Consider the following 25,910-nt stretch of genomic DNA (forward strand, 5'->3'; position numbering starts at 1 on the left):
TTCCTATTCAAAAGTTTCGCACGAGTCTTTTGATAAAACTCAAGACTTTAGGACCTCATAGGATTGTGGGAGCATTTCCAGGTGTCGGTGTAGAGTGCTGGTGGCCTCCCCCACACCAGTCCCAGATGCCACATCTGCTCCTTCACCAACTCCTGGCAAATGCACCCCTTCCTTATCATGCCAACAGTGCCACATGATCACACTTGCCCATCTTCTGTAATGAAATTACTCGCTGAGCCCATTCTCTGTCTGGGACTCTGAAACTACCTACCTATGATGCAACATGGGTTACTGACCGTAGTCCCTCAGCTCCCCAGTGTAGATTCCAAAATGTGTGTGGTTTCCAGTAACGTTTGCATTAATTCTGAAAATCAATGTATATTGGAAATTTATGTCCATGAGACATTTTTCATGAACACCAATAGCCTAGAAACAATGGGTCATTAATTCTCACACTGTAAATGCAATGAGGGTTTTCAGTCACTAAATTAATCCATCCAATTGTCTGCTGAGCACTGGAAAAGATGATACACACTAATATTCTCAGAAAAACTGCAGTTAAGCTGAGGAACCTGGATATGGACCAAAAATGTGAGGGAAAAAAGGTATACAAGTGGGAAACATATATATAAATTCAGTTAACTCTAATAGATGGTTTATTGGAAACCCTCAAAGCATCTTTCAAAAGAACCTGACAGGTTTTATTTTAATAAGACATACTAAAGAGGAAATGGTTTAAAAGATGTTATCAATCTTTTATTTAACTAAGCATTGCCCTTCATTTTGAAGGAAATGATACAATTTCAAATTAGAACTTCCTTCTCAAGAAGTGGTATGAGAACATAACATAGAGTTAACATACAACCTTCAACAAAATTAAAGTTTACACAGTTCACTGAGAAATAAAACACATGTGGAAATTATCGTGTTCATCAGTGGAATTCTCCATGGATTACAAGTATATTGAAGAACAAAACAACACAATGAGAAGTTTAGTTACCCTGATTTTTAAAAATCATAAATAAAATATAACTTTTCAGACTAATCCATTCAATGACCATGATCATACTGGATTTTATTTCAATTTATTGGTATAAAAAATGGTTAGACAATCACATAATATCAAGAGTCTTCAACACAGTGGATTCCATTTTGTTAAGAAAAAAATAGAAAACAAGTAATCCTTAAATTTTCTTCACTCTCCATAGCATATGTCGTATAAAATTAAAGTTTTGCTTCCAAAAATATGTTTCCATGTGGTTGCTGTGTTGTCTAGTGGTGCTATTAGGGTCAGAAGCACCAACGACATGAGACGTTTAACCACTGAAGGATCTTTTTTCATAAAATTTCCTTACAGGTCTGGAGGAAAATCTTCTGCTAGGCATTTTAGTGCTATAGTTACTTTAAATTAAATGTGAAATAAAAGCTACAAAAAGTTGAGTTCTTGCAGTACAAAAAGTTGTGTGGCTGAAGTTGTGGGCTCCTCGGACATACATAAGCAGTCCCATAAAATAGCTGCTCAAGTAAGAAAATAGAATTTGTCTGATTACACTTGGCATACGCTCCACTCGGATGTCCTGCTCATCCCTGCCAGAGCCTCTGAAAAACCTTAGAATCAGTATTTCTTTCCTTCAAACAGCATCTGTAATTCGAAATACAAAATAGTTCCAAAGTCTTAATCCTAAGGAGAAACAAAAATTATTGAATATATATATATAGATATAGATATAGATATATATGTTTTGTTTTAGGTGCCAGATGTAGCCACTGCCTAGGATTAAAAACTCACCCACAACACTGCCATGCTGAAGAAGAGCCGAGAGCTGGTTCCCTTCTCCTTTCTTGGCACCTTCGCTGGTTGGTTGCTGCCCTACCTGAAGCTGTGTAAGCCTACAAACACTTCCGAAGGCATCACAGTTCCTAAGTATGACGTATTTCACATCTCTGGTACCCTGTACAAAATGCTTGCTTGACATGGGGAAGCAGCAAGTGGCGTCGATCTATTTCCTCCTGTTATCAAAAACCTGTTTGCTAGAGGCAGAATGTGATCACTGGTGTAGGTCTTACAGTTCTTCATCACGCTGAAACTTCTCACCAAAAGCAGTTTGTTTGCAACAACAGATAGTCGCTGCTATGCCTCAATGGGACCAATGACATTCACTTTCCATTTGAGGGCAAAAGAGGGAGACGGAGATGGGGGAGTGGAAAAGAGAGTGTTGCCTGTTCCTCCTTTCTGCTGCCTGCACGTTAGTCATTCCTTCCAACTATCACTGCTGTGCCAAACATAAAAGAAAATCCAAATCTGTTAGGTAGAGTAGCTCTCCTCGATGCCTGTGCCCCTGTTTCTCTTGCTCCGCTTTTCCATGAGCAAGACAACATACACACTAAGTGGTGAGACTTACTAAACATGGAAACTAGACTGACATTCCCAACAGGAGACACATGGGTCTCCAAAGATGCAGACTGGGGTCGAGTGTGGCTCAGCTTTAACAATGTGATAGGACCTGTCTGGAGATCCCTGCAAAAGCAGGGAACATGGCTAATGCCCTTGTAGTTAAATGACGTCATGTGGAAGTGCTATGAAGCCTTAAAAATTATGGCTTCAAATGCCAAGTCTGAAAAAGTAAACAAGGCTATCCTTCAAGTCTTGTTGCCTTGATTTAGAGATCTCCAGGCAGGAGGCCCAAGGATGACCACACTGTAGAGACTCAAATATGATTCTACTCCAACCGTGAGAATTAGGTCGCGAAATGACATGTTCACTGTAATCTCTAATGACTTCCAACAGGAAGAAAAACTTTACTCAACTTTTGAGACAGTGTTAGCAATGTCATTGTGCGGCAGAGCTGCATTCTGAAGTGCAGGGCACACATCATTAAAGAGCTCACATGAATACAAGGAACAGGTTGTAAAAAATGTTTAAAGCCTCATAATAAAGCAAACTATAGCTCAGCAGGAGATCCAACTGGTATTAGCCAGCCTGCTGCCAAGAGATCCCACAATTAGGAACCAGTGCTTTAGGAGTGTCGCCAGATTTGGCACTGACCTCACCGCCTGGCATTTGTGACTGCCCTCAGCTATCTGGGGAAAGCATTCTGAAGGGTGTCCTCCAAGCACCAAGGAGACTGCTTCCATATAACAAGACTCTGCACATCTTTTGAATTAAGTGTGCATCAAGTGTCGCTACCAAAATAAATACCTTAGCATTGAAGTAGGCCTCAGGCCTAAGATTTTAACAGCAGAAGAACAAAAATGAGAAGGGAAAATGAAAATTCACAGGACCACCATGAAAGCCTTACGTTTTAAAAAGGTTACCTTCATTGTTCAGGAATGGGGTTCAGTGGGAGTGATTGACTAATTCCTACCAGGACAAACCTGTTTGGCTGCTTCTGTAGTGGATACTTTATGGGGTGGCACCAGCCAATCCCATGTGCGACCTGCGGATGAACACAGCCGAGCAGGTTTAATTAGATCAGAGACACAAAAGGCTATTCCCTCCTTTGATAACAAATAACACAGCTGTAAATGCCTACCATAGCAGGCTAGAAACAAAGGCGGCCACACAGAACCATAATTGAATCCTTCCCCTAGCTGGCCCATGACAATGATTTACTTATAACCTGGGAAGTGGCTGGTGGAGCAGGAGGGGGTAGGAGGCTCAGCCAGCTCCAGAAGATGAATTACTTGGGGACCGGGAGGAGGGAGGTAGCAAACTCTTTGTTTTGTAGCCCAAGTTTACTGGACATTTTGTTCCACTTCACAGGCAGCTGCTCGGTTTGCGTCTGTTGCTCCCAGACCTGGTCCTGGTTTCTCCAGGCTTGCCTCCCAGGAGGCCCAGAAAAGAAATCACTCAGCCTGCTGGACCCCACACACAGCTCCACAGGGATAGAGGGTATGGGGCAGTCTTCAGGCCCCAACCCCACTCTGGCCTTAGCACAGAGTAGGGGTAAGCCGGTAGGAGGCAATGGCAGGCCTTGGTACTCCGAATTTTTCTCCACCCCTGTGTGCGTAAAAAGGGTCGATTTTGGACCCAGGTCCAGCAGGGACTTAGTGCCAGGCATGTCCACAATTTGCCCCACCTCAGAAAGACTACAGATTGCAAGGGTGGGCAGGCCGTGCCCCCAACCAAAGTTTTCTTCCTACCTGCACCCTCTTCCTCCTCTGTCAACATAAAAAGCTCAAGCCACAGCTGGCTGCGCCTTTCGCCAACTCTTTTATTTTCCAAATGGCCCAGGAGCCCAGATGCGGCCCAGAAGGTGATGGTAGAGGAATGGAGAGAGGGGGCAGCGGCTGCTGGCAACAGCTTCCTCTCACAGATCTGCATGCAGCTGGCCCATCAGTGCACCACCGCCTCTCGGTCCTCCTCCTCCCAGCAGGGCTCAGGGGGGCGCTCGAGAGGCGGCTTAGTCCGCGCAGCGTCGCTGTCGCCCTCTTCTGGCTCGGTCGGGTGCAGGTGCATGGCCAGCTCCTGCAGCACAGCCGCCCGCCCGATCTGGTCGTTGCGCCGCTTCTCCATGATCAGGTCCTCCAGGCTCTGGAACTCGAGCGTGTGGCTGCGCTGGGCAGAGAGCTGGATCTGCAGCCGGTAGGGCTGCTTGCCGATGCGCAGCTCGCCGCCGATCTTGAACTCGCGCTTGCCGTAGCGGCACCAGGCGGCGAAGCTCTCCGAGTTGCGCCAGCTCAGCTCGCGCTCCTTGGCGCCCACGTGGGCCAGCGCGTTGCGCACCACGGCGGCGGGGCTGAGCGGCTTGTAGCGGTACAGATCGTTCACCACGCGGCCGCGCCGGCCCTGGCTCGCGTCGGTCAGGAAGCTGTTGCTCACCTCCAGCCGGTGCAGATGCACCACCTGGAAGTTCCCCACATACACCGCCCAGTGCGGGTACTGCGCCTGGGCCACGAACTCCACCAGGTCGCCGGGCTTGCACTTGTTGAGCAGGTTCTCGGGCGTGTAGGTGCTCAGCGCGGCGGAGCCCGGCGCGAAGCTCTTCTGGTAGATGCACTCCTCGCGGTAGAACACGGAGCACTCCACCTCGTGCAGCCGAGGGTCGTAGGGCTGCGGCGGGGGCGGCGGCGGCCCGCCATCCTCCCCTTGGGGCAAGCCCCCGCCATCCGGGCCCGGGGGCGGCGGCTGCGACTCCGCTTCCTCGTCATCGTTGGAAAAGATGTAGGAGACCCCGATGCGAGGCCCGTCGTCCCGGTCCACGCCGGTCGGGTCGGCTGTGGGAACTTCCTTATAACTTAGGTGGGTCAGTTTCTCCACCTGGTTGCCCATCACGCTGCGGACACACGCTCACCTCACGCCGCCGAGAGGGGAGAAAGCGAAACCACCACTGGGGTCATTGGCACCGGTCCCCGGACAGGGGCTGGGACCACCTGTTGGGAGAGGAAGGCAAGGAAGCCGTATAGGAGCCCCTCGGGGTAGAGGGCGGTTTGCTAAGGGGCGGGAGGGAGGTTCGGATCGCGCACCGGGAGCCATTCTACGGCGGTGGCGAGCCTTCCCTCATCCCTCCACCTGTCGGGCCGCGGCTTCAGGAAGCCAGGCAACTCCAGCTCCACCCCCGCCCCCGGCCCGTCACCGCGCTCGGGCAAAAGTCCACCGTCTCAGCCGCTCCTACCGCTTCCGCCAGCGCCCGACCTGCCAAGGCCGGGCAGGAGGGGCGAGGAAGAGAAACTTTACTCCAGTCCCCCCTTTCACACGCCGCTGGCACCCGGGGCCCTAACTAACCCAGAGAGGACCCTCACTCCCCGCGCCTCCTTCCCCCGGGGAAGCAGCGAGGATGGGGTAGCGGGGTCCGGGCAGGTGAGACACGCCCCGGCTCCCCGGTGACGCTCTCCCCCCCTCCGTCCCCCCCGCGCGTGCCCTTCGCTCGGGTTACCTGCGCAAACTCACCGCCGAGAGGTGGAGTCCGTGGGGATCGGGGTGGGGGCCGGCGCACCCGGAGACTTCTAGGGCGAGTTTGCAGGTGTGGGCTCCCCGGTCCCTCCTCTCCGGGCGCGGGCGGCGGCGAAGCTGGGCAGCGGGCAGCGACGCATGTCTCGCCCCCTCGGCTACTTGGCGCCTCGGGACTGGAAGGCGGGGGGCGATGCCCGTCCGCCCCGCACCTCTGGCCTCCTGCGGGGGTGGCCGTTCCCCCTCCACCGGCTCTCGGGGGAGGTGTGGCGCGAGAAGGAGGAGAAAGAAGCCGCTCGGCTCCCCCGCCCGGCGGTGGCGGCTCCCGCTCGGGCCCGGCGAGCAACAAGCTCCGGAGCGGGAGGGACGGGATTGTAGATCCGGCTCCGGGCTCCCCGGGCGGGAGCGCAGCCCCTGGCATTTAAAGAGACAGGCGCTCGCTCCCGGAACCCGGGCTTTCCCACCCGGTGCAGAGCCTCCGGGATCCCCCGCCCCGTCCGGCCCACGGAGGCCGCGGGCTCCGCCCAGGCCACGCCCCCGCGCCGGGGCCGGTTTAAGTCCCGCTGGTAACTCCCCGCCGCGCCGGCGGGACGGGCGCCCCGAGCGCAGGTGCCTTCGCCGGCCGCTGGCCGGCCCCGCTTGCCCGCCCAGAGCCGGGGCCCGCGGTGGGCCCCTCGCTGCCGGCTCAGTTCGCATTCTTCCGAGCTGCAGGCTTTGAAAAACAGTGAAAGGCGAACGCCCCCTGCCAGTGCAGAGACGAGAGAGAGAGAGAGAGAGAGAGAGAGAGAGAGAGAGAGAGAGAGAGAGAGAGAGAGAGAACAAGAGTTCGCTGTTTTCTTTCCCGTGGCCTTTTTGCCTGAGCACCTGGAGAAGGAGAGACAGGCATTAGGAAGCAAACGGGTATTTTCTTCCCTAGGACGTATTTCTGCCAATGTTCACAGCAACGATTTTTTTTTTTTTTTTTTTTTTAGTGGAACAGCTCAAGAAGCGTGCCAGTTTAGAGGTATTTCCAGAATGAGTGCTGTGGAACTTTCAGGTAGGAAAACATTTCATAGAAAGGAATCAGGGTAAAACGAAAGGGAGACTTCATTCCTGCCTTACCTCCAAGACCAGCGCTGTGTTTATTCAATGTCCTTCGGAGTTAGCAAAAGTTCATTCCACAGCCTCCATCATTTCCAGCTACCAGTTGGTCTGGTAGTGAGAGAGAGGATTCAGCTCTTGCTTTGGTGAGGGGAGAAAGGATGTAGGAATTGCCTCATTGTCCTTAAATTAAGAACAAATTAGCAGAGGCCCCGGTGGATGTGTTTCCTTCCTGCTGATTTACAGAAGGAAGTGACGGAGAGATCTGCAGAATGCGAAGAGTATTGCCTATCCCCTCCCCTGCAAGAGGACACTTCCTCCCTCCCCCTCTCCTGCCTGTTTGTTTTGTACCTAAGATGCAGGCCACTAAAATGTTCTTTCTTGGATCTGAGTGGGGGTGGAGGGTCCCCCATAGACAAGCTTACGTATTCACTGGACCACCCTAACTCATTGGTGGTGTAATTAAGAATGCAACTCAAGACCTCCTCTACCCAGTTTTCCATCACTGTTCCTTTTGACGAAGTTTTTCCAGGTAACACCATTATTTATTCAGTGCGTATACCAACCAGTGGAAACAGCAATATACTAACACTGCTGCGATCCTTTTCAGTTTGGGGGGGGGGGGGGGATCAATCTACTTGTGTACTGTTGAACCCGAATAATCAATATTAGCAGGGCTAGAATGGAAGTGAGTCCTTCAGCAAGTCTAAGATCACAGAATAAAATAGACCCAAGGGAAACTTCTGGCCCTACCTGGTGTGGCTCAGTGGATAGAGCGTTGGCCTGGAGACCGGAGGGTCCCCGATTGATTCTGGTTTAGGGTACATGCCCGGGTTGTATGCTTGATCCCTAGTGGGAGGCGTGCAGGAGGCAGCTGATCAATGGTTCTCTCTCATCAGTGATGTTTCTATCTCTCCCTCGTCCTTTTCTGAAATCAATAAAAATATACTTGAAAATACAAACAAAAAAAAAACACAAGAGTTCTAAAAATAAGCAGAAATGCTCAGTAAAATTACAAATTTAAAAAAAAAGAAAGGAAAAAGAAACTTTTGTGCAGGTTAAATTTATGTAAGATCTGACAAGCCTTAGGCAAGTGTGATAGATGAGAGCCCCCCCCCCCCCACACACACACACCTGTTGATAACAGTGCTCTGGGAGCTGCTGTTATCTAAATGGTTTTTGTCACTATCATGTGAGCTCATGTAGGGAAGAGTGAGACTTAGGAAGGCCATGACCAGTCACCCCATGTCTGTTAGACTGTGAAGCCTTTGCTGCTGTCAGCTGTGTTAGGCCACTGGGTAGGTTGACTGGTGATGAGAGAATCCCTAGGACACAGGAGTATAACAGTTTGTAGCCAGCACTCTGGGGTAAGGATCTAATAAGGAGAAACACTGTGAAAAATAATATAAACAAAACCACTTCAGAGTAGAGTCAGTCAGGGCTGTCATCCCAGAGGAACTGCCTTGCTGTCTTATCCCTCAAATCTGTGGACGGTTAAAACTGGGTAAAATAACCTTGGACTTGGCCTACAGCAGCACTGCATTCCAAACAGCTGTTGTTGCTTTTTCTTTATGACTTAGTTAAAACCTTTTATTTTTTTTATTTTTTTTTAAATATATTTTATTGATTTTTTACAGAGAGGAAGGGAGAGAGACAGAGAGTTAGAAACATCGATGAGAGAGAAACATCGATCAGCTGCCTCCTGCACATCCCCCACTGGAGATGTGCCCGCAACCCAGGTACATGCCCCCGACCGGAATCGAACCCAGGACCCTTCAGTCCGCAGGCCGACGCTCCATCCACTGAGCCAAACCGGTTCCGGCTAAAACCTTTTATTTTTATGTTTTCCTTTTTAAACTTTATTGAAATACAATTCACCTACATTAAATTGAATCCAATTAATTTTAGTATATTCACAAAATTGTGCAAACATCACAGTAGAATTTTAGAATATTTTCATTATCCCCCCAAAAAACCCCATACCCATTAGCAGTCACTCTTCATTTCTCCCACCTGCCTCTAGACACCCCCTAATCTACTTTCTGTCTCCATAGTTTTGACTGTTCTAGACACTCCATAGAAATGGAATCATACCATATGTGGTCTTTTGTGACTGGCTTCTCTGAAGTAAGAGGTTTTCAAAGTTCATCCCTGTTATAGCAAATGACTATAGGGCTGAAGGCTAAAGACATTCTTTAGAACTTATCTGCCCCTGGAATAATTCCTTCCTTGTATTCATGTAATTGCAGCTCAGGGGTGGCGAAGCTTGGGGATTTTAAGGTGGCATTCAGGCTGCACTGTGGAGAATGAATGAGAGGAGGCAATTGCCATAGAAAAGGGGAGGAAAGGTCACACAGATGGAGCCTAGCAAGCAAAGGACAAAGCCCTGAAGGCACTTCTCCCAAGAGCAGCCTCCCTCAAAAGAAGTGTTAGTTGGATTTGAGTTCTCAGCCATGCTGTAGCTTTATCCCCCCCACCAGTGACCCAGCCACACCCGACACACCTCCTCGGAGAAGGCACCCAATAAAACAAGTTGTGTTAAATGGCAGTTAGTGACTTTCACCGCATTTCTGTCCAGGGCAGTGGGGAGTGATCCAGAATTGAAGTTTCTACCCTAGAGGCATGGGAGCGGACCCTGCAGGTGTGCTAGATGTGTAGCTTTAAGAATGTCCACACCCTACCGGGTTTGGCTCAGTGGATAGAGCATCGGCCTGGAGACTGAAGGGTCCTGGGTTTAATTCCGGTCAAGGGCACATGCTCAGGTTGTGGGCTCCATCCCCAGTAGGGGGTGTGCAGGAGGCAGCAGATCAATGATTCTCATCATTAATGTTTCTATCTCTCTCCCTCTCCCTTACTCTCTGAAATCAATAAAAATATATTTTTAACAAAGAATGTACACTATAGGAGCAACAAGGGCAGAAGTGTGTGATTATGCAATCTAGAACTCTACCTGTGCGCCACTCCCCCCCCCGCCCAAGCTGTGCCCCAGGTTCATGGCAGCAGCAGATAGCTGAGTGAGTTTGCTGGGAAATCGGTTTCTCTACACCTCCCTATGCCAGGAAACTCCCAGACTTTACCCACTGCTGGGGTTTTGTGCAGACTTTAGGAGGTGAGAGGTAGCAGAATGGAAAGTGATGGCCCAGGTTGGAGTCCTGTTTGCCAGGCGCATGACCTTGGAGCTGTCTCTTCTCTGCAGTATAGATGCCTCGAATTATTCACCTACCGTGTAAGAGCCAGATGGTGGTTTTAATATGGGAGCAAAACCTTGTGATGGGGGCAGCCTCTTACTAAATCCTACCAATCCTGGTTTTCATGTTCTCAGATAAGAATACAAAAGCGCAGAGATATGAATCTTGGTGGATTCAAATCTGCCTGACTCCAGGGCTGCTTTCCCCCTGGGTCACGCTGCCCCAGGGCCCCAGCCTGTGGGTTCATCCAGACACCAGCCAGTCTGCGGACTAGCGCCCGGTGTGTCTTCTGGATGCAGTGATCAACTTGTCCTGGTTTGCTCGGGACTATCCTAGTTTTAGCACTAAAAGCCCCGTATCCTAGGCCCGTGGTCGGCAAACTGCGGCTCGCGAGCCACATGAGGCTCTTTGGCTCCTTGAGTGTGGCTCTTCCACAAAATACCACGTGTGGGCGCGCGTACAGTGCGATTGAAACTTCGTGGCCCATGCTCAGAAGTCGGTTTTCGGCCTGGGTGGGTCTATTTTGAAGAAGTCCTGTTGATATTTGGCTCTTTGACTAATGAGTTTGCCGACCACTGTCCTAGGCCAATTGGGACAGCTGGCTGCCCACCTGGTGCCTCCCTATCTTTGTCATTGCCTTCCCTAAACCAAGAGCTTCATGGACAGGGAGCTGGGGACATTGGGGCGGGAGGGGGGAAGGAGATGGCACTTCCAGGCGAGGATATACACAGAGCAGCTGCTGCATAAACTGGGCCAGGCAATAAAGAGGCCATAACTGTTGGAACCTGCTTTGGAATGTTTTCCCTCCTTTTTATTGTCCTCTTTACAGGAGGCGAGGTCAGGGCCTAGCTCCCTCTGAGCGAAAGCATTTCATCCCTGGGCTGATTACTCCTAGGACTTCAGATTCAGGAAAGGAGCCCAGAGGCTGCGGAGTGGCATCCTTTTCCTTGGCATCTGTATTTCCCTTGCTTTCCCCCTCCGATCACCGGAGCAGGCTGTCTCAAGAAGGCTGGGCTAGACTGCCCTGTGGGTAGGGGAGACCAGGAGATGCCAGGAAAAGGGGTCTGAGGCTGTCACCCCCCTCCTTCGCCCGCGGTGCCCCCCCCCCCCCCATGCATTAATCCTGTGGCTAAATTGTGAGGCAGCTTTTAATCTGTTCCTGGAAGAGGGCTCACCAGTGGGTAAACACCGGGCAGTCCTCCCGGAGGCGTGCTGCTTGAGGAGGCCCCTGCATCCTATGGTTGATGTTGAACCAGAGTTTGATTTGTGCTCGGGAGTCTGAGCGTGTAGCTGGGCTCCTGCGGAAGCCTCATGAAAGATGCATTTCGCCAGGCAGTTCCAGGGGAGCGACCGGTTTCATTTACAGCTCAACAAATCCAAATATTGGCATATCTATAAATCCAAATGTAGGGATTTCAAGGGGAAAAAAATCTAGATTCTAAGAATCTTATTTGGTATGTCTTGGGCAAGAAGGGGTGGCAGGATAGTCAGCGAGGAGACAAGAGCACTAATGATGAGAGAAGCTTCAGCAGAGCAAACCCAACCTCCCTTTCTTTCCTTGGGCGTTCCTGGTACTTCCATGTGAGGGAGGAGGACAGCGTTTGTTCAGCACAGCTTGCGGAAAGCAGGACAGATCAGCGGGATCACCCATTCAGTATCTGGGGCATAAGGTTCAACAAGTCTGGTGGGTCAGTTTCTGTCTGCTCTCCCCAAACCACTTATAGGCCTGAGGCCAGGGCATTCCCCTTGGAGCACTTCCCCACTATAGTCTATTCACAACACAGCACCCCCAGCAATCCTGTGAGACTGTGAGCCACACCAAGTCATTCCTCTGCTCATACCCTCCATGGCTCCCTAGCTCCCTTGGAGAAGGCCAAGGTCCCTAGAATAACCTTCAAGGCGCAGGCCTGCCTCCCCCATTACCTCTCTGACACCCTCTCACTCCCACCTCAAGACACACTGGCCCTTGCTGTTCCTCCCCCATGGTGGGCATGCTTCTCCCTCAGGGCCCTAACATTTGCTGTTCCCTCTGCCAGGAACACTGTTCCCCCAGGTACCTTCATGACGTGTTCTTTAAATCTTGGCTCCTTGGGGAGCCTTTCCTGACAACCCTATTTAAAATTCCAAGTGTCCTCCCATACATACACCATCCCCTTTCCTGCTCTATTTTTCCATCACTTACTGGACTCACAGCTCACTTTTAATATCTGATATCACTTATTACTTTATTTTTGTTTATAATACCTCCCAAATATAAATTCTATGAAGTCAGAGTTTAGATTATAAACTCTATGATCCTTGTTTTGTTCACTGATGTCTCCCTGCCTCCTGGAATGGTGCTTTGACAATTGGTAGGCTCAATAAACTGTAGTTAAATGAAGAAAATGGAATGGCTTTTTATGGGTCATTTCTATTCATCCCTACAATAGCTCTAATGGTATAGGACTGCTCTCAATTTACAGATGGGAAAATTAATTATAAAATGTGCTGAATACATGTGGTATGCCAAGCACAGTACTAGGCAGTTGCGTTTCAGAGGGTTAAGAAGGTGGGCCCGGGTACATAGCTAAGTTCACCAAGCAATGATAGCTCTGGGCTGTCCCACATAGGCCCTTGGCTATTGAGCACCCGAAATGTAGCTCATCTGAACTGAAATGTGTCATAAATATAAAATGCACACCAACTTCCAAGACTTAGCACAAAAAAGGAAACTATCTTATTCATTTTTTTTCATATAGATTGCATGTTGAAATTATAATGTTTTAGATCTATTGGGTTAAACAAAATACTTTATTAAAATTAATAGTGCCTGTTTCTTTTTACTTCTTAAAATGTGACTATTATAAAAATGTAAATTATGTGTGATTTGCACTGGACTCTTATAGCTATTTTCATTACACCTTGCATGTCTATTTCAAGTATATTACCTCTTGGACACTTGAGGTCAAGAGTGCAGTGACACCTCTAGCCAGTTTGCTCAGTGGATAGAGCGGGGGCCTGCAGACAAAGCATCCCGGATTCAAATCCAGTCAAGAGCACGTACCTTGGTTGCAGGCTCCTCCCTGGCCCAGGTCCTGGTCCAGGCTCATGCAGGAGGCAACCCATCGATGTGTTTCTTTTACATCGATGTTTCTCTCTGTTTTTCCCTCTATTCTACTCTTTCTAAAAATCAGTCAAAAAATATCCTCAGGTGAAGGTTAACAAGAACAACAACAACAACAACAACAACAACAAACCCACAAAAAAACAAGAGTGCGGTGACTGTATCTTTCCTAAGGATAAGAGCAAAGATTGCAGAATACGTCAGCAAGTCCCAAAGGTAGTAACGTACTTGTTACCTGCTGAATGACTGAATGTTTGTGTCTCCCCCCAGATTTATATGTTGACGCTCTAACCCCAAATGTGACCGGATTGGAGGCAGGGCCTTTGGGATACAGGTTGAGATGAGGTCCTGAGGGTGCAGTCCCCGTGACGGGATTAGTGCCCTATAAGCAGAGGAAGAGATGCCAGAGTTTCCTTTCTCTGCCCTGTGAGGACACAATGAGGAGGTGCCATCTACAAGCCCGGAAGAAGGGCCTCACCAGAACCCGACCATGCTGGCACCCCGGTCCTGGACTGGTAGCTTCCAGAACTGTGAGGTAATAAATGTATGTTGTTTAAGTGCCCCCTCACCCCCACCCCATCTGTGGTATTTTGTTATGGCAGCCTGAGTTGACCAAGACAATGCCTAAAGACTGAATGTCTCTCTCCATGAAAAGCAAATGGAGGGTTGAAGTGACCCCCAAGATGATGCGTCTTTAGAACCTTCTAGTAAAGAAGATAGCCCCTACACCAGCTTGAGAGTGGTGACTGTGAAGAAGGAGTTTCCACTATAATGGAGGCGGATGAGGCTGACTGTCACAGAGCCAGGACACCTACCATTCATATTATCGAGCATGTTCTTCCTTCTACTCCCCGCCAACTGAGCAACCTCTGAGAGGCATTTTGCCGCCCATATAGACATGCTTATAAAGAATACAAATACTAGTAGACCTGAAAGTTACACTTGTTTTTGCTAATCAGTAAGCTGGAGAGCTGGTTTTATTCATCTCATCTGACTCTGGGGACTGGGTCTGTCCACTTTCAAAAGGTTGACAGAATTGGATTTTTGAAACTTACAGTTTAAGGACCACACCTCAGATGACAGAGAATCCATAACGTTGGTAATAAACACAAATAAATAAGAGTGGCAGCTAACATTTGTTGCGTGCTTACTGTATCCAGCACCATTCTAAGAACTTTATGTGTATTCACTCATCTAATCCTCACCAATAACATAGGCATTATTATTATTCTCATTGTGCAGATGAGAAAGCAGAGAAATAGTCAATGGCCACACAGCTGGTGATTTGCAGAGCCGAAACTCAGATACGAGATCATGCCTGGTAGTGGGCACCTTCCCTGCCCAGACTGTAATTAGGATTCCGAGCTGGACTGCCTGGCACATGGAGCACCTACTTTCTACCATCTATCCTTCTCAATTGCTATGCAAAGGGACTAAAATCCAATCTTTGCCCCGTGGAAGCTCACAGCCCATCGCACCAACTAGCATCTACTGAGCAACTAAGTACATGGTCAGTAAGCATTTTTGAAGTAATGGATTAATGAGTGTCTAGAATTAGGCCTTTGTCTTAAGAGTCCTAAGATCAGTTGAGGATGCAGACAAGGGATATTTAAAGACTGAGCCAAAAGTGTAAGTATCTAAACTGTGTTCACCAAGCTCTTGCAAATTGGAGGGGCTATAACTGCTCTGTACATAGCTATTCTAGGAGAGGGAAAAGTATTTTTGCTCTACCTATTTGAAATTCATTGGCTGGGGGCCTCAAATTAAACTGACAACAGACAGATTAACATGAGAAAAGCAAATGGAAGTTGATTAACATGTGCATTGCATATAGACCCAGGAACACTCTGATGAGTAGATCCAAGGAGTGGTTAAAACTTGGGCTTATCTGGCATCTTGGGTTTACTAATACATGACATTTTAGTGAAGTACAATACTTTTGTAGAGAAGTGACAAGACAAAAGAAAAGGACTTTGAGCTTCTAGTGGTGGCAAATTATGAGAAGGCACGTATGAGGGGAAAGGAAGGGCAGATAAGGGCTAGTTAGTAAGGTTTGCTGAGGACCATCTTGCCTCTAATGATAAGGTTGTTTTCCCCTTCCTAGTTTAGGAAGTGGAGAAGGGAGAATCATAACAAAGGGAGTTCATGTTCTGTTTTCAGGTAGATAGGGGAGGGTGGAGAGCTTTCTTATCTCTGCTTCTTAATTGCCTTCAACTCAAAATAATCCTTGTGCCAAAGGGCATATTTTGGGTTAGCAGATTATGCTACTCTTTGCTATAAACCAGCAAAAAGTGCGGTGTTGTCTCTGAGATAGAAGGATTTACTCTGTGCTAGGTACTGTGCTAGCTACTTGTAATTATTACCTGGTTGACCTCCTCATAACCTCTCAGGCAGGTTCTATTATTATTCCAATACCCATTTTCATACCCAGGAAGAGTGAAATGTCAAGAGTGACTTGTCCCCAACAGGCAAGTCAACAAGCGATTATGGACTTGAGCAGATCTGAATCTAAACTCCACTGGACATGGCACCTTGGCTCCACTATTTGTCACATTGATGTCACAAACAACAGGAAGGAGCTTCTTGGTAGGCAAAACAGCAGCTATAATTGTTTCTTTTTCCTCTTCCTCCTCTAAGGGGACGCACTTTACCTAGAGCAGCTAGCCCAAAGCTTTCAGGCAGGTTTCTTAGAATTTAGCACACCCACACTGATTCCAGAAACAGATAGGTATGAAGAGAGGCCCACTGGGAAAAGGAACCTGAACTCTCTCTGCAAGGATAGCTAGTCCAGGGAGAGAGAAAGCAAACAGCCTGGGACCAGACTAATTTGAGGAATGAAGGCATACCATGGGAGGGGCTGAGTCATTGGATCTTCGGGGACATGCCAACTAAGATAAATACATTGGATTTCAGTGTGTTGGACAGAATCACTACAGCCCTGCAGGCTCTTAAACACAACGCCAACCTGCGCACGGAAGACATCTGCCCTTTTGGCAAGGTCAAAAAGATTTCCATTCCCACCAGGCAAATTTCCCTCAGAGTACAAATTCCAGCCCAAATTGTCAGAGACCAGATAAACTTTTACTAACACTGTCCTGGCCCTTCCCCTTCCATTGTCCACAGCCCCAGGGGCTCCTGCCTCCTGAGTCATTATCTAAATGGCTGATGGGCAGAAACTAACAGCCATGCACTGGGAATGCAAGGTCGCCATTAACTGGGTTTCTGTGTAACTGAAGGTGGGGTAAAACCGGCCTTGTTTCATCCCTTGCTATTGAAAATCTCTCTAAACTGTTAGTTCACTCACCTGCCTAAGTTTCTGGAGCAGAATGAAAATAATTACATTTTTGCTGGATGATCAGACATCTTGCAGTGCCTTGGGGCACTGTTCTGCTTAGCGGCTTAAATTAAAATTTCACTGTGGTTGTAGACTTTTGTAAGAAATTGGGCTCCAACTGTTCTAAGTTGAAGAAGAAAATAATTTAATTTGCTTTTGTTGAGAGATGCACAGTATTTTGCCTTCCCGGTGCCTAGCAGAGTGTCAGGAATACTTCCTTGAAAATTTTCTCTCCAATGCTGACAGACAGAGTCTATGAATGCCTGACATGGATTTAGTTTTTACAGCTATTTTTCCTAATAATAATTGTATCTGCTCTTTATTGATCAATCAGTGATTGTTCCAGGCTTTGTGCTAAGCCCTTTGCATGATTTACATCAATCATTTCATCCCTTTTTGCCACGCAGTGGGTGGTCTTCATTCTAAAGAGGAAACTGAGCCCTGACTGGTGTGCTAAGTGGTTAGCGCATCAGCTCCCTGCACCAAAGGGTGTCAGGTTCAACTCCCCATCAAGGGCACATACCTGGTTTGCAGGTTAGATCCCTGGCCCTGGTCAGGGGCATAGCATGTGCAAGAGGCAACCAATCTTGTGCTCTCCTCCCCACCCTCCCCTGCTTTGCCCTTTCCTCCCTCCCTTCCACTCTCTCTAAATCAATGGGAAAAAATATTACTGGGTGAGGATTAACAAAAACAACAAAAAATGAGGAAAGGGAGCCTCAGCGAGGCTGAGTGACTAGGAAGAGGTTCTGAAAATAGGAAGGACAGAGCGGAGTGAACATTACTTGAGGGGTTTCAGGGAGGGCAGTCTCCATCTGCATGTGGGGCCAGGTATGCAGGAACACCCCAAAACCATAGGAAATGGAACCTCCAGGAAATGGGAATGGAGGTGGGACACACACACACACACACACACACCAGGGTCCAGACTCTCCATCTATGAGGGAGCCAGTACAGTGTAGAAGTTTGGAGAAGTGATTTTCAAATGATCTCTGGGGAAGGACCAGGCAGTTTGCTTTGTTTATAATTTCCAACTTTTGGTGAACTGCAACCTTGGTAAATAGCATAGGTATAAATCACTGGAAGAATGAAATAAAAATTGTTAACATAAAAACATCCAAACCTGTAAAGAATTTCTGTGAGTTTATTTGAGCCAGACTGTCGACAATCGCTGAGAAGCAGAATCTCAATGGGTTGGGATAATGCTCCAGAGAATGTCAGTGTTTCACCTATTTCTATACATTACAATCAAAGGAGGAGACGTGGGTGGGTTACATGAAATCCCTTGGTGCTAGATTGGAGAGGCGGGAGAAAGCAAGGTGGGGGGGTGGGGGGGCGGGGGGGAGGGAACTTCTGGGACTGGATAAAAAGTAAAATGATAGACACATACTTCTTTTACTTAGGTGGGTACGAGATAGTTAACAGTCAACAATGAACATGATAACAATAACAATGAAAGAATTTGTGTCTCTGTCCTGGCACCCTGGGCATTTGGTTGTGCCCTGAAGGATCTGGAAAAAAGGGAAGTTACAAGTTAGCCTGACATTTCAAGGGTATGTTATCATAGATGCAAAAAAACAATAAGCTCAGTTAAGGTAAAGATTGACCTTGTCAGGGAAGATACTGGCCCAGGACATGACTACCCATCATAACTGCTTTTAGTTAAAGTTTTAATTTCAGACCATCCTTGTGGTTGCTTTAAGGTCTTAGAGTTTGGAAGACTGCCATGCAGGCCTTCCCTGAGCTTGTCAGGTTAACATGTGGCCCCTTTCATCCACAAAATAATAAAATGATGGATAAGCCCCGGTTTTTACTATTGTGATTGGATTTGGCAGACACAAACTAATTATCAAACAGTTATACACTTTCTAGTGGCTCTCTCCCAGTTTGTTCTCCTTTCCCTGTGGACGGGTAACAAACCCTCAGAGGTGCTCGCATTGCTTTTTGTGGGGCTGGGTCAGACTGACCCTTGCTTCTACAAGTGCAGCCTTGGAACTGGCAGAGTGGGCCTCCCCTGGGAGCTGGGCTTGACTCAGGAAATCTCAGGTCCATCTCCCACCTGTGGAATTGGAATCTGCATTCTCACCAGGTCACCGGGGGATTCCTGTGTGCGTTAGTGCTTAGTAAACACTGATTTCGAATATAGGTTCTGAAGTCTGACCACCTCTTTTATTTATTTACTAGAGGCCTGGTGCTCAAAATTCAGGCACTCAGGGTGGGGGTTGTCCCTCAGCCCAGCCTGGGCCCTCTCGCAGTCTGGAAGCCCTCAGGGGATGTCCAACTGATGGTGGGAGAGGCTCCCGCCACCACTGCTGTGCTCGCCAGCTGTGAGCCTGGCTTCTGGCTGAGTGGTGCTCCCTCTGTGGGAGCACACTGACCACCAGGGGGCAGCTCCTGCACTGAGCGTCTGCCCCCTGGTGGTCAGTGCGCAACATAGTGACGGGTTGTTCCACCGTTCGGTCGATTTGCATATTGGCCTTTTATTATATAGGATTTTTTTGCTTTTCTTTTTTTCTTATTTTAAATCTTTTTTGTTGAGAATATTACAGATGCCCTGCTTTCCTCCTCCCGCCCTCCAATTTCCCACCTCCATCTAGTTCCGCCCCATCCCAGGCCTTTACCACCCTATGGTCTGTGTCCATGGGTTATGCATATTTGCATATAAATTCTTTGGTTAATCTCTTCCCACTCCCCTTCCCTCTAAGATTTGTCAGTCTGTTCCATGTTTTCATGCCTCTGGTTCTATTTTATTCATCAGTTTATTTTGTTCATTAGATTCCTTGTTCATTTATTTTGATTTTTAGATTCAATTGTTGATAGATGTATATTTATTGCCATTTTATTGTTTATATTTTCTTCTTCTTCTTCTTCTTCTTCTTCTTCTTCTTCTTCTTCTTCTTCTTCTTCTCCTCCTCCTCCTCCTCCTCCTCCTCTTCTTCTTCTTCTTCTTCTCCTCCTCCTCCTCCTCCTCCTCCTCCTCCTCCTCCTCCTCCTCCTCCTCCTCCTTCTCCTCCTCCTCTTCCTTCTAAAATACCCTTCAACATTTCATGTCATACTGATTTGGTGGTGATGACCACCTCTTCTAATTAAGTACTATCTCATATCTGTGCCACACTGTGCAAATCACTTCACCTCTCAGTGCTTCAGTTCCCTAGTCTTAACAGTACAGCCCTCTCTGGGATATTGTGAGAACTTCAAGGTGGTAATACAGCTGGTGGGGTGAGGCCACAATGAGAGCAGTCAATGGAGCATAGCTGCAAGGGAGCCTAGCATTAAAAGGTAAGGGCCCCGTAGCCATTGTTGTTACTATTAATGATTTGTCTGTTTATTTGTTTCATTCCCTATCCCATCCTTGTCTTTGAAGCCTAGGCATCTAGGCCAAGAATATTTACTTTGATGGTTAAATTATGTTAGTTGTATGCAAGGTTTCCCCTTCCTCTACCTCAGTGGTTCTCAACCTTCCTAATGCTGCGACCCTTTAATACAGTTCCTCATGTTGTGGTGACCCCAACTATAAAATTATTTTCATTGCTACTTCATAACTGTAATTTTGCTACTGTTATGAATCATAATGTAAATATCTGATATGCAGGATGTATTTTCATTGTTACAAATTGAACATAATTAAAGCATAGTGATTAATCACAAAAACAATATTAATTATATATGTGTTTTCCGATGGTCTTAGGCGACCCCTGTGAAAGGGTCGTTTGATCCCCCATAGGGGTCGCGACCCACAGGTTGAGAACCGCTGCTCTACCTGATCTCAGTTACTTAAATGGCAACTGAGGCCATTTAAATCCCATTTGGAGCTATTCCTCACCCTACTCAGGATTATCTGTTTGCACTAACCATCCTGAACTTGGTGAGTCTAAGAGAGGCCCTGAAAGCTGAGTGCTGGCTTCCCAGGCTGCCCAGGACAGGTGTCACTGGGGCCTGGTGGATCTTTCTGTCCGATGGAGCCACTGCGATTCAGCTGGGAGAGAGGACAAGCAGGACACATAACCTGAAAGGTGAGGTTTCTGTGTTAGCAGTGACTCCGGCTTCTCTTTCTTTTCTTCTATTATCTCCACAGATGAAAGCCAGTGAGTCCTTTATTGGAACCGACGATTCCGTGAGCTTGATTCCAGGCAAAGGCTGCAAACGAAAGTGAACAGCCACCAAGTCAAGTATGTGGAAATTCACCCATAGATGCTGGCTGCTGGATTTATAACAAGGGTGGGATAATTTGTTCTTGTGTGCTAAGATAAGGGTAAACAAATTTCATGCTGTGATGTAAGTCCCTATCTGCACAAGTCAGGAAAGATTCCCTGTCCTGTTGCTGAATTGCATGCTTGACAAATTAGCCCCTGAGGCTTATTTCTTGGAGACTTTATCTAGAGGTCATGTCGCTACCCAGTGTTAAAAATGGAAGGACAAGGACATGCCTACGTGCAGAGGAGGGAACTGGTGTGTCCCTGTGGGTCTGGAAGCTTGGAACTGAAAGTGGCCATGGTACTGGCTCTAGTATTTGGAAAATTCTGGAGAGAACCTGGGATGGTGTTGAGTAACTGTGACCCCTGGGCATGATGGAGGAAATATGCCAGGAAATGTGTGTTTCCATTTCAGCCTGTGATTGGCCTTGGTCCAGACATCTCACCTACCCTGGACCTGCCTCTGCCATTATTATTGTCAACAGCAAGTGAGTAAGTGTTCTGTGTTCCCAGAGGTTGTTGTCATCGCTGCACGGAAGGGAGCCCCCACCGGGCACTGGGGGCTGTCTGTCACACCTTCCTCTGCTAGAGGACAAAGGCAGTAGTTGATCATCTTTGTGTCCCATGTGCTTAAGCTATATGGGCTAATATTGTTTATAGAAATAGGAAAGCAAGCCAGAGAGCTGAGGGTGAACCTCCTTAAGAAATACAGAAAAGCAACTTAAACTTGGGAAAATTATTATTATTCTGTAATATATACGCTATTTTCTGTTCTGCATATCTATAAAGGCCTTTATATAAATGCTAATATGCAAAGTGTCCCCTCCCCCTTGGGAGTTCAACCAGGAGAATGGGAGTTCGATCACTCGCTGTGACGTGCGCTGACCATCAGGGGGTGGTGAGAACATGGTGGGAGACCAGTAGTGGGGGATGGGAGCTGAGGGAGCAAGGGAAGGAGGAGGCAGGGAGGCAGGGAACCTGATTGGCCCTGATCACCGGCCAGGCCTAGGGACCCTACTTGTGCACAGATTTCATGTACCAGGCCTCTAGTATCATTTATAATTACAGTTATTCTATATGTAGTTATTATCACCCCACTTTCCAGATATTGAAACTAAGGCTTTAGAGCCAAGAAAACACAACTCTCATGGACAGAAGCCAGGGTTCACACCAATGACTGTATTAGACTAGCCAACTCCGCTTCGCCCAAGCGAATGCTAGAGAACAGGGTCCAGGCTATATTGTATCCATGTTTTTCTGGGGACTTCCTGAGCCTGAATCTGGGCCCCATTTTTCCCATCTGTACAACAGGGAAGAGTAGACTAAGATCCCACAGGCTGCCTGTCAGTGGGGGTCAGAAGTGCAGGAGTGCGGGAGGTGTGCAGCTAGGAAACTAGACTTTTAAGGCTTGAGCAATGTCAAGTGTGAGTCTCCAAAAAATTGGATGTTGCTACATAGACGTGGGCATGATAAGAGTGAACAGGGAACTAGTCTCTAGCACCAGGCCTTCCAGAGGCAGTTCAACTCAGGGCCTGGAAGTCCAACCTAGAACTGAGGATCAGGGCTCATACGATAAAGAACATTGATCTCTAAAGATGTGCACGGTCGTGCTGGTTGCTGAGTAAGGCAGACATACATGCACATGTGTGCACACATGGATACAGTCATCAAGAGAGTGTCTGTGTGTAGCCAGAGACACAAGATTATATTATATTATATTATTATATTATATTATATTCTAATATCCTCAGAATCCTTCACTTTGCTTTACCTAGAACATTACAGATTATTAAGGTCTTTTATTAGTTCATTTTCTTCTGTCCTGTGCTTCATATTCCTGGTGCCAACAATGTGTATAATATATGACATTTTGTGGAAAACAAAGAGTTTATATATATAATACATATACCTATATATCTATATCTGTTTATCTATCTATCCATCCATGCTTTTTTTTCCTCAATTTTTCCATGTATAGACTATTTCTGGAAGTTTACCCAAAAGCTGGTAAGCATGGTTGCCTCTGAATAGAGATCTAAGTGCCAGGGGTAGGAAAGAGCAGAGTGGAACTTTCCATAACATCCACTTTTATATTGTTTGCCTCTTTTAATCACAGATATGGGTTCCTTATTTGAAACAGTAAACTGAAGAGAAAAAAACAACAACTATGATGAAGTATATGTCTTGTACCTGGTTTCTGAATTGGTTCCTCTGAGTGAATGGTCATTTCTCACTGTGATGAATTCTTAGAGGACTCACGACATGGTTAAAGGTTGTTTATGATTCAGTAGGAAGAAGTTGACTAAGGAAGACCCTTGGGATAAGATGGGAATTTCCTAGGAGGGGGCAACCCTTCCATCCAGACAGGAAAGCAGGATCAAACACTGGAGAGTAATGGCCGTCAGCAATTCCAGTGCTTCAGGTAAGAAATAAGCCAGACTCTTCATCCTGACACCTGGCTGAAGTGGGAGTATCTAGGAGGATTGGGAGATTTGATGGGACTCAGGGAGCCTATTTTTTTATTTTTGAAAATAAGATGGTGGCATGTGCCAAACATTTGTTGCTGGACGGCCATGTGGCCACGGAACGGAGATGCAGACTTTGACAGGAGAACTTGCTGACTTGACTTGGTATCTGCACTGGGCCAGGCAGCGGGGAGGCATTTTGTGGATTTTGTCTCAGTTAACTCTTAAACAATTCTCACAGGTAGTGTCCCAATTTACCTCTGAAGAAATTAGACCCCAGGGAGTTAGGGGTTAGTCAATTGGTCCAAGAGGTTAGAGCTGATATGGAGAGTCACAATATAATACCGCGTTCTCTTCAATTCCAATCCCTAGGCCAGTGATGGCGAACCTATGACACGCGTGTCAGAGGTGACACGCGAACTCATTTTTTTGGTTGATTTTTCTTTGTTAAATGGTATTTAAATATATAAAATAAATATCAAAAATATGTCTTTGTTTTACTATGGTTGCAAATATCAAAAAATTTCTATATGTGACACGGCACCAGAGTTAAGTTAGGGTTTTTCAAAATGCTGACACGCCGAGCTCAAAAGGTTCGCCATCACTGCCCTAGGCCCTACCCAAGGCTGCCTGGAAGCCAAGGAGCTAGGGCTGAATTGATCCCCAGAAACTGGCAAGCAACCTAATGCAGAGGCTCTCAAACACTGGCTACTTCAGAACCAGCTGCAGGGCTTGTTAAAACATCTATTGCTAGCCACTCCCCCAGAGTAGGTTTGGGCTGGAGCCTGGGACTTTGCATTTCTAACAAGTTCTCAGGGGGTGCTGTAGCTTCTGGTCAGGGGATACCACTTGAGAACACACAATAGCGATTAAATCATCTTGTCACTCACTTCCCCCGGAGATCACGCTGGGAAAACAGAAACATGAAAAAGGAGACCTGAATCCTAATCAGCATATCGGTCACATCACTGAGCGTCTAGTTTTTCCTCCAATCCTGTTGAGAATTGAAGAGCATGCTAATAATGCTGTTCCACGTTGTGATCTGTGAATACATGGGCTTTCTGGCGAATGGACATTGTTGGGATCCCTCTGCTGTGCGCCCGGGGCCTCTGATGGAGGCATTCCAGCTGAGTGTCCTTGAAGGTCCCCAGCATGAGTAGAGTGGAAGGGTCCTCTCTTGCCTTTTTAATTGGAGTGGGGGAGAGCAAAGAGAGGCAGCCTGAGAGTGTAGGAATGCAGGCCTTTGGGGAATGAGATTCCATTTGCACAAAGAGCAGAGATTCCTGAAAGGCTTTGAGGCTGGCGCTGCTGGGTAGCCATGGCGATGCCATGCGTCCTGCCTCCCTGCTGCTGGAGAGAGTGCCTTTGCTTCTACTTCCCAGGAGCCTTAGCAGGTGCAGCTGCAGCTTATTTGAGAGATTCTCCTGCACACAGCGACTACTCAGAAGCACTCCATTAATTGGTGCAACCTGCTCCTGACTGTCTTGCTGCCCTGAGGCGGTTCACGGGCACCCCTCCTGCCGCCCAGAAATCATCTGCCAGTAATTCTGGTGTCAACACTTTTCGTTAACAGCTTTTGGTTTGCCTTCCAGGGATTGTTTGGTGCTTTCCTGGATTCTTTGTTGGCAATTCGGGTGTGTTTATCAGCAGGATTGCTGAGGAGTCTTGACTGTGAAGTTGGAATATGAAAACAGCCTGGCTCCCCATATATCTAGCTCAAATTCATACTCCTTCCTCCCCACACTCCTAGGTGGATTCCCATACCCATTGGTTCCGGGTGAGAATTTATGGGAGATGGTGGGGCCCAAGCTGGGATTTCTCAGTCAATGTAATAGAAGAGCCAAAATGAGAAGGATAATGTTTGAATAAGCAACGTGTGCTTAGGTCCACGTGAAGCCACAAGGAGACTATATGTCTCCCCAAAGCTGTTTCAAGGTGGGGCTACAGAGCCAGGAGCCAGTTTGAACTCTTCAGCGTGCACTTGTGGTGCTGGGGATGAGGGTGGAGCACTTGACCTGAGCTCGTGGGATGACTAGAATTGACTTGGATGTGACCAGCTCAACTAGCAGACTCTTCTGTCCTCTCATCCTCTTTATAAGGCATCTCCATGATGGAAGCACAGCTCTTTTTTCTTTTTCTTTTTTTAATATATCTTATTGATTTTTTACAGAGAGGAAGGGAGAGGGATAGAGAGTTAGAAACATCTATGAGAGAGAAACATCGACCAGCTGCCTCCTGCACACTCCCTACTGGGGATGTGCCCGCAACCAAGGTACATGCCCTTGATAGGAATTGAACCTGGGACCTTTCAGTCCGCAGGCCGACGCTCTATCCACTGAACCAAACCGGTTAGGGCATCTTTTTTATTTTTTTAAAATATATTTTTATTGATTTCAGAGAGGAAGGGAGAGGAGAGAGACAAACAGAAACATCAATGATGAGAGAGAATCATCGATCAGCTGTCTCCTGCACGCCCCACACTGGGGATTGAGCCCACAACCTGGGCATGGGCCCAGACCAGAAGTGAATCATGACTTCCTGGTTCATGGGTTGGTGCTCAACCACTGAGCCTTGCCGCCCAGCTCTTTTTGGAATGATTGGCCACATGGTGGGTGTGATCCTGTGACTCCATCCTAAGGAGCTGGCCACATACCTCCCAG

General features: G+C 47.5%; 1 protein-coding gene and 2 long non-coding RNA genes across 15 annotated transcripts; 2 read left to right on the forward strand and 1 right to left on the reverse strand.

The window, feature by feature from the left end:
* Positions 1 to 731: 731 nt before the first annotated feature.
* Positions 732 to 7,187, reverse strand: LRATD2 (LRAT domain containing 2). Of its 11 annotated transcripts, none has more exons than XR_004972549.1 (4): positions 5,891 to 6,366; positions 4,144 to 5,373; positions 3,376 to 3,437; positions 732 to 2,273 (listed from the first exon to the last, which is right to left on the reverse strand). XR_004972549.1 is itself a non-coding variant. In XM_036338707.1 (3 exons), the coding sequence occupies exons 1-3, from the start codon at positions 6,584 to 6,586 to the stop codon at positions 2,252 to 2,254; spliced, it is 780 nt and encodes a 259-aa protein (XP_036194600.1). In that variant the 5' UTR covers positions 6,587 to 7,187; the 3' UTR covers positions 732 to 2,251. The 11 variants fall into 11 exon arrangements, 4 of the variants coding, with proteins under 4 accessions (XP_036194600.1, XP_036194599.1, XP_036194598.1 ...); XR_004972548.1 differs by having other exon boundaries at positions 3,621 to 5,373; XR_004972546.1 differs by having other exon boundaries at positions 732 to 3,437.
* On the forward strand, positions 5,305 to 17,166 carry LOC118671000. 2 transcript variants are annotated; one of them, XR_004972551.1, is made up of 4 exons: positions 5,305 to 5,800; positions 6,862 to 6,926; positions 13,532 to 13,796; positions 14,504 to 17,166. It is a non-coding gene; the product is annotated as an uncharacterized LOC118671000 (long non-coding RNA). The 2 variants fall into 2 exon arrangements; XR_004972550.1 differs by lacking the exon at positions 14,504 to 17,166 and having other exon boundaries at positions 13,532 to 14,455.
* Positions 17,167 to 19,647: 2,481 nt separating this feature from the next.
* On the forward strand, positions 19,648 to 23,600 carry LOC118670697. Of its 2 annotated transcripts, none has more exons than XR_004972450.1 (4): positions 19,648 to 19,871; positions 20,668 to 20,761; positions 21,201 to 21,273; positions 23,074 to 23,600. It is a non-coding gene; the product is annotated as an uncharacterized LOC118670697 (long non-coding RNA). The 2 variants fall into 2 exon arrangements; XR_004972449.1 differs by having other exon boundaries at positions 23,077 to 23,600.
* Positions 23,601 to 25,910: the final 2,310 nt, after the last annotated feature.

Source organism: Myotis myotis, unplaced genomic scaffold (genome assembly GCF_014108235.1).
Source record: "Myotis myotis isolate mMyoMyo1 unplaced genomic scaffold, mMyoMyo1.p scaffold_m19_p_16, whole genome shotgun sequence".
Lineage (NCBI taxonomy): Eukaryota > Metazoa > Chordata > Mammalia > Chiroptera > Vespertilionidae > Myotis > Myotis myotis.